Below are 8892 nucleotides of genomic sequence, written 5' to 3'. Positions count from 1 at the left end.
AAAATTAAAGATTTGATACAACAGTGTGACGACACAGATAATGTATTTTATCATACTTTTATTTTGGTCTTGTTGATATTGGTTTTAGTATTTCAGTAGTTATTGCCTAATCTCATAAAGCGATCTATGAGCTGTATCTAAGAGAATTTACTGGTGACATCAGGAACTTGTGAGTCCATCTTCTATATTTTTTTTTACTGATGAATAACCTGGTGCCCTGACAATAATAAATCATTTATAGTGAAAAAAGAATGCATTTAAAATTTTGTATTTCATTTGAGGTTAGACATTATAAGTGCAACATTGCATATGTATATATAAACAATGCAAGTACCTAGTGAAATATATCACTGAATATCCTTTTCTAAGACACGGGAAAAATGTATTGTGACATTTGAATTGAATATTTTCAGTTTTGTCATCAAATAAAAACTCACAAATCGACTAAAAGGTCTTAATGATTCTTTTTTTAAATGGTAATTTTTTCTTTGGTCCTAAGAAACTAAGAAACACAAAAGTGGCCTTGAATTGCATTCAGTGCACCAATTACAAGTGGTAGTGATTAACACTTTTACTATAAACTCACACAGGCTGGTCAAAGGTACTCAATGGGCTGAATGTTGCCAGCTGGGCTGTAACATCTCCAGGTCTACCCTGATCTGACACTGCAAGATCTATACAAAATATTTACTTGAAATTTGTTAACTAAATCATTTTTATGCCTCAAAAATAAAGTGGTCTTCTTTTTTTAAACAATTTATGGACAGAGCAAATTCTCCCCACCAATGTAAAAGAGAAAATTTTAATTTCTGCCTTTTGAACATTTGATGCAAGACAGGCAACATGCAAAATCATCACAAAAATGCTAAAGCAGTTGGTTAACGGAGAGCTTTCATGTTGTCTCAAGAACGGTGAGTTAATAAAGCATTGAAGAAACCCCCACTGTTTTTAATTAATTTATCTCTTAATTTATTTTGGAAACTCAATAGAAAAGACATGACAGAAAAAACAATATCTGACACTTTGACATCAACACATTTTGACAAACCAAAGACTAAAATTGATCTAAATTAGCCCATATCTTCCAAACGCTTTTTACTGCATCATCATGATGTTCAAACGACTTTGAACTTTAGAACCAAATGTGCTACTAGCATGCAGAACTTGAACTATATTAGCCTTGCATGTGTCATTTATCCCCATTTTGCTAACCATCTTAAGATAAAATTTAAGGTTAGCCTAAACTTCTTTCAAAATGATTCCTGAAAAACTTGCTACAATTATTTTTTCTAACCAGAAATAAACAGTCCATTTTGACAACAAAACAACCAAAGTTACTTTTATGAAAAATGCCAACTTTGCATCGGAGAACATCAGAGGTTCTTACCTGTACTGGACCACCATCATGTTCTGCTCGCCACAGTGTCTCGCACAGCGGATGTACCTCATCCAACTGGATTTACTGGGATCGTTTCCATCTATAAAGTGTTGCAACGTTCCCTCTGCGTCATAGATCTAGAACACACAGAAACAATGGTGTATGTAACTGGCATTTAAATTAGTTTATATTTAGTTTAAAACAGTTTTACTAGCTGAAATTGTACAGGGTTTTTTTCTTCAAGAATGAGTTTCCACCTTGACCCACTGTTGGTCCAAATTGGGCCCCACAAGTACCAGACTGGAGCCTAGACCTATAGATGGGACCCGTTCCTGCTGTGTTAGTCAGGTTAGCAGGTCTGGTATTACTGACCAGAGTCACCAAGAAGAGGCACAAAAACATTAAAACAGTCAAACCAAATAAAACGATAAAAACTCTAAAATTCCTCTAAAACATGATCATTTGACATTTTCAGTCACGTTTATGAATGAATAAATGTATTTCTATGTGTTCTGTTGGCCAGTATTTTTCTGAATGTTGTTTTTATTTGGCTTTGTCAGGACGGCTTCTTTAAACTCAGAATATAATTTAATCTGCAGACCTGGATGCTCTGAGCAGCACAGAAGCGACTCATTGATGTCGACTTTAGGTGGAAAACATGATGATGAAACTCGTACATCAACAGAAAGCCGAGGATTCGCAGCTAATAGTGATCATAAGCAGTTAAAGCGTTTCGATCTCACCCAGCCTCTGTGTGTGTGTGTGTGTGTGTTCATTATTAATCCATCCCTCCATCCATCCGTGGTGATGCAGTGTGACTGTATTGAGGAGGCGTCGAGTGTGTTTATAAGGTGATGACCTGAGCCAATAGCCGGCCTCTGTTCTGTCCATACAGCCTGCAAACAATCAATGCAGTAAATGACTGTGGGAATCAAAGGAAACAGCCTCATTCATTATTCTCAGTATGTCGCACTGCAACGTCTGTCACTGTCAGTCTGTCTGCAGACTCTCAGGTTTTATCTCAGTGGTTATCTGATCTGTTAGAAACCCAACAGATTCATCACTGAACATGAGGAGTCGACCTCAGGAACATGAAGTAAACCAGGGGGGAGTCAGCTCTGATGAACTGAGCTGCCCAGTCAAACTGTCCTGTGCTGCAGCTACATTCATCAATCAGGTGATGCAATTCATTACACCTGTTACCCATCCACAGATAACATCCTGTAACAAGTCGGTCTTAATCATGAGTTAAAGTTATTTTTTAAATCAACCTTGATGGTGGCTGAAGGTTTATTGTGTCCACGTTTTAATTGGTTGTAAAGTTTACGATGTGCATCCATTCCTAAATGTTTTTCTCACATAAATGAGCTCTGATCGAGGCAGATGGAGAGACGGCTCCTCCTGCTCGTCCGTCAGTGGTCTCATGTCTATTTGGTGAAGATTCATCACTTTAAGGCTGCATTCCCACCAGCCACTTTAATCCAACGTGAGCCCATTTGTCCAGAAGGTCCGGTTCGTTTGGGCAGGTGTGAATGTGTAATCAAACTCTGATGTGGACCAAAGAAGCAAATTCAGCCACTTCAACTCTGTTTGGTTGAAGTGGACTGTGGTGCAGTTTAAATGCACGTGAACGCCAAACAGACAGTAGATTGGTCCAAAAGCAGGAAGTGGACTAACGCGCAGGGCATTCTGGGTAAACACAACCAAAACAAACGTGTTAGTTCAGCGCTAACAGCAGAAATGACTTGTGGTCTTTCACTAAAGACAAAAAAGGGAAATCCTCCAACCGCTAAAATCTGATTTGTGTTTACATTTGGCGAAGGAAGCTGCACTCAGCGTCGTCTTCAGAGGTTTTTGTGTTGTTTCCTTCAGTGGTGCTTGTTGCAGCGCCCCCACAGGTGAGGAGGGGAACAGGTTTTTCAGCTGGTTTGGTTGGTCTGACAGTGCAGTGTGAAAGCAAAACGCAGCAGCTGAAAATGTAACAATTTGGTCCCCAATCTAACCAAATTGACCATAAGGTGAGTAAACAGCCTAAGTAAAATGAAGATGAACTCTGGGATGATGCTGTGGCTGTTTGGACTTATAAATATTCTGGCATCCAAAGCAAAATTCACCAGCATGAAGTCCCTGCTGCTGCTTACATCTGTGTTACTAGTGATTTAAATGGGGATGTTATGAATAAAACTCAAATTAAGGAAAAAGGAGGAGGAAGATTAAGAACAAGAATCTCTAATGTCTGATCCCATCCTGACCACTTCAGTCAGTCAAAGCCTCACCAAAACAACACCAGAGTATTTGGGTCCATTTTAAATAAACTGAATGCCTGTTCACCTAAATCACAGACATTTAAAACTCTGATGACTCTCAGTGTTTAGGTCAGTTTGTGTTTGAACCCTGTATTTTCCAAGGCAGTGAGAGCGATCAGAAGGCTTTTTATCGCCTGAGAAACTTCCTGCTGCCTGTGCAGTGATGCTTCTGAAGCTAACAGCTGGTTTCTAGCTCCATGCTGTTCTGTCAGGTTTTTTTGGCCGCCTGTGTTTATCGAATCCATCGCTGAGAAATTCCATCTGAAAGACAAACGACCAAAGATCTCATATTGTTTAGTTCAACGGCTACAAAATGTTGCAAACGCTGCCAGGCTCACAGCTCCAGCTGTCATTTTTCTGTTGTTGTTGTTAAAACTCCATAAATTATTCTAGTTCAGCTTCGGCTTGTGTTGAACAGATGCAGCACAAAGCTTTATTTTCACACACATCAGCTGCTGGAGAGTCCATCGTTTTCTCACAACCTGATTATCTCAGCATCTTCTCCCTCGTCTGATCAATTATCAGAACAGGTAAAGGAAATACTCTGTTCCATCTTTTACCATTTATCTATCCAAACAGTCTGATGTCTCTTTATTTAACGGTTCAGGACAAAGAAAGAGGATCAGTCTGAATATTTTCTTAAATATTAGAATATGAATTTATTAGTTGTAGCTGCGTTCTACTTAATTTTAGGAAATAATTCTCAATATGTCTCAGAAATATACTTGATCAGCACAACAGAGAATAAAGTTAGTCTGAAGTTGATCAGTCAACTTCAGACCAACATTAAAGACACATTATTATTGATTGACTAATGATTAATTGAAAGCAGCCGTTTTCTTAAAATCCTGAGTTTTGTCTTTTATCGGCTTCCTTCTAACATCGATAGATATTTATTCATAATTTCCTGAATTAAAAAAAAAGAAGTACATCTGCTATATTTTAACAATTACTGTGTCAGTTGTATTAAATACTGACTGAACAAACAGAAAATTTTGGTTTTCTCACATTATTAACTTTGACATATTTATAAAACATAAACAGGCACCGGGCTGCATTTGGGTCATTTAACTTTCCTGTTCTGGGATGCCCCTGCCATGATTATTTCCCTTAGAACCATCAACTGGTTCTGCTTAAGGAAGAGCAGCAGCGCCCTCTTCTGGATGACGCCAAACTGCAACACTGACAGAAGCTCCAAACGGATGTTATCAGCTGATTATTCTAATAAACCATTAATCGATAATTAATCATAAATCAATTATTTGCATCCTTACTGTTAAATATTTTAAATAAATATTTCTTCTAAATTTTCTCAATTATAGTACGTTAAAAAATATTAGTACGAGTATAAGAGAACACAAATCTAAACTTAAAAGAGAACAGGAAACAAATATTGGATTCTCTTAAAATGAAAATCTCAGATGTTGCCTGACATTACATTTAATAAATACAACTGGGCAACAGGAAAAATGTCCAGGTTCCCTCATGTAGCTCAGCTCTGACACCATAAGGCATCCATCCATCCATCCATCCATCCATCCATCCATTTTCTTTCACCCTTGTCCCTCAGTGGGTCGGGAGGGTTGCTGGTGCCCATCTCCAGCCAACGTTTCGGGCGAGAGGCGGGGTCACCCTGGACAGGTCGCCAGTCTGTCGCAGGGCAACACAGAGACACACAGGACACACAACCATGCACACACACACTCACACCTAGGGGCAATTTGGAGAGGCCAATTAACCTGACAGTCATGTTTTTGGACTGTGGGAGGAAACCGGAGTACCTGGAGAAAACCCACCATGCACAGGGAGAACATGGAGACTCCATGCAGAAAGACACATAAGGCAACCAGACCCGCCAAAATAAAACAGAGGTGGCATGAACACAGTTTTATTCCACAAACGTCTTTCGTTAGAAACTGAGGCGCTGATGCATCCCGACTGGAAACGATCAGAGATCTGCAGCTTCAACTGACAGCAGGTGTTTACTGAAGTGTTTTCACCTGTTGACATCATTACAGACTAAATCTTCATTTTGTCCCATCTGAACAGCTATTTCAAAGTTTGTGTGTGTGTGTGTGTGTGTGCGTGTGTGTGTGTGTGTGTGTGTGAGGAATGTTCTTCAGTTATCAGTTCAAACCCTTGAGTGCAGCTCTGCTCCACCGCTGGCATGTAAATGGCTGCTTGGCCGTCAGAGGACGATGTGTGTGTGACGAGCAGCTGAGCTTTTATCACAGAGTGGATGTCATTAAGCCACTAATGCAGCTGTGAGTTATCATGTCTGAAGGTGTTTCAGCTCTCCGACACACACAGATCACACACACGTAAGTAAAGTCGGTGTATCTGAAGCGGTTTTAACACCTAATTCTTCGTCAGCTCAGCTCGGTCCCTCTGGCTGTTTGTGTCCAGGCCTCAAAGATTTATTACATTTGAGCAGATGTGGCCGTGGGATCAAGTTTGGTAAATAGTTTCAAACTAAAAAGCTGAGAAAGCAACATGAAAAATGTATTTCTCTACTTAAAACAGCATCTTGGATTTCTTTAGGAATGTAAATCAAAGTAAAAAAATAACTTGAAATGTAAAAACTGTTTAGACTCCGGAGTAAAATATGGTTCATAAAGCTACAAATCTATTGGCTGAAAAGACACGAGAATCAGATCAACATAGATCTCTCATGGTGAGTGTTTTATTATTAAACTAACCTGCAGTTCTACTGATTCACCACAGGGGTCGCCATCGGGCTCCAAAACAAGCTAAACGATCCTGAAACCCTCACTGGGTCTGAGTTCATCACTCCGTCTAAACGAGTCTCTCAAACTAAAGTCATGCTTTTTCACTGAACTCGTTTCTCTCAAGATGTCTCATTAACTTTAGATTTTCCCAAAGTTTATGTTCACGCCACTACATCGTCTCTTCATCACAAAGGTGCAGCGACTCACAGAAACCTCCAAATGTACTTTTGTAAATGATTCAGAAAAAAGGTGCGTCAGGAAAAGGAAATGGTGCAGTAGGTCTGCCGGGCCAATCGGTGGCGCTGTGACACTGCCAGACAACAACACAAAAAACACTGAACAGCAGTGTTGCCAGGTTGGACAGGTAGGCGCCCAGTTGGGCTTCTAGGTTTGGGCAAAATGTTAAAATTTAGGCTGCTTTTGACAACATTTGATGGATTTTTAGGAAGTTTTCAGATTAAATTTAATTCTTTTATTTTGAAATGTGACATAATCAATGATTTGTCATTGATTAATCAAGAGATACTATGTGGCGGTAAAACAGGAAATCCCAGAGCAACTTCTTAATTTAAACTAATACAGCGGTGGACACTGTAAAAGGGCCAAACAAGGTGAGACAGGATGCTCCGGCGAAGATGAAGCACGAGACTGGCTTCAGTCAGAGGCTTCTTCTACCTGTTGCACTACTGACTGTTACAGGAGATCCTTCCTTCCATCAGCATCTGCAACTCTGAAAAATATCTTTGAATTGAATTAAGCTGAAGTATTTCTGCACCATAACATGGAACCATCTCCCATCTGAAGCCATGTTTCTCTCTGGACTGAAGAAGTTGCTTTAATTCAGTGAGAAGTTCTGCAAAACAAGGAAACATTTTTTATCTGAACAGTAACGGCAGATAGTTACCAAACAAACCAAAACCAGGTAATCCTCTGCCCTCAGCTCATCTATTCAGGAGGTAGATCTTAGAGGAATCGGCGCCGTGCTGAACACATCGGTGTCTCTTTCTTTTCCATTTTTCTTTTTTTACTCCAGATTGTGTAAAACTGCCCCTGAGAGCCAATCAATGATCACAGGCTTCTGTTCTACAGCTAATCAATGAACCCTCACTAATTCTACTGTTATCTGTTCTCTTCATCTTCCTCCTGCTTATCCCACCATTCCTGCTCCACCTTCTGCTGCTCCCGTCATCTCACGGCAGGAGACAGTGATCTGAATCCACACGTCTGTAGCCGTTTATCCAAACAGTCAAACATTCACACACAACTTCTCAACCTCCTCATATCTGAATTAAATCTGAAACAAAGAAAACACAATGGAACCATTACTGGGTTTTTCCCTGCAATGCAAAGTGATCATCAGATCTCTGTAATTGTCTTTATTTATCTCTAAACACACGTTTTTAAAATTATATTTTTATCCTCAATTAAAAAAAACTATTTTAATGTGAAAAGGAAATGCACAGAGAAACTATCTGTTTAGCTAAATATCTGTTGATGTGGAACCAGAATCAGAATGGATTTACATTTCAAAGCCAGAGAACAAAATACGGAACAAAAAAAAATCTCATTTTCCGCCTATCAACAGAAAATAAACATGGCAAACGTTTTTTCTGGACGGCATAAAAGCTGAGAAGAAACTGTAAACACATTGATTTGAGTTTGGTGGGACCTATAAAGAGGAAAAGCCGTTTATTAGTTTCTGTTTGTTGCTTAGTGGGTCTAACATCCATCACTTTTCTGCTGCAAACAGCAGAAACATTTTTCACTGACGGTTTCCATAAAACAGTGAAAAGTTTACATTTTTGAACATATGATTAAATTGGCAATGACTTAAAATAAACAGAAGAAAGTCCAAATGCTTGATGTTTGAGTCACAGAAAGTCTTTTTTTTTTAACTTGGGATTTTTCATGTCCCTGTGGTCGTTTATTTCATTCAGTCTCCATTTTCAAATCATTACCTCTAAGCTCTGCAATCTGCATTTTCTCTATAACCAAGAGCTTAAAGCTGCTCCTTTGAACAGATTTCTGCGTTTCCATCACATTCCCCATCCACCTCTCAACAACTCCCGTCTTTCCATTAAATACAAACCATTTGAGGAAACCTTCCAGGTTCTTCCTGCCAAATCTAAAACCTAACTTTAATATTTTTTAGACTTCTTTACCAAGTCCTCAGCTCCGTGTGAGGTATCTCGGCCATCTGTTCCCATACCAGCTCTGCTGCAATAAAACCAGCGTTCGCCAAACCAAAGCAAAGCCACAAAGCTGCTCATTCTTCCTGCTGTTCCCTCCTTCAAACGCAGCAGCGTGTCACTGAGGTGTTCACTTTTCAGCTGCAAGCCTTATAAACTCTGCTGCCATCGCCGCCGCCGACGTGCCCAAGAGCAACAGTCGGGGCTCCGCGTGAAGCCAGAGCCACTTCAGCATCTGACCGGGCTCTCAGCGTCTGACCGGGCTCTCAGCGTCTGACCGGGCTCTCAGC

General features: G+C 39.8%; 1 protein-coding gene across 2 annotated transcripts in view; it reads right to left on the bottom strand.

The window, feature by feature from the left end:
* The window catches only part of prdm6 (PR domain containing 6), an 88630-nt gene that overhangs the window by 55922 nt on the left and 23816 nt on the right, over nucleotides 1-8892 (bottom strand). For both annotated transcript variants that reach the window (XM_008419500.2, XM_008419501.2), the window contains exon 5: nucleotides 1388-1515. In XM_008419500.2, coding sequence (XP_008417722.1) covers nucleotides 1388-1515 — 128 coding nt within the window. The remainder of the gene's footprint in view (nucleotides 1-1387; nucleotides 1516-8892) is intronic.

Source organism: Poecilia reticulata, linkage group LG9 (genome assembly GCF_000633615.1).
Source record: "Poecilia reticulata strain Guanapo linkage group LG9, Guppy_female_1.0+MT, whole genome shotgun sequence".
Taxonomy (NCBI): Eukaryota; Metazoa; Chordata; class Actinopteri; order Cyprinodontiformes; family Poeciliidae; genus Poecilia; species Poecilia reticulata.
This window is presented reverse-complemented; position numbering and strand designations above follow the sequence as displayed.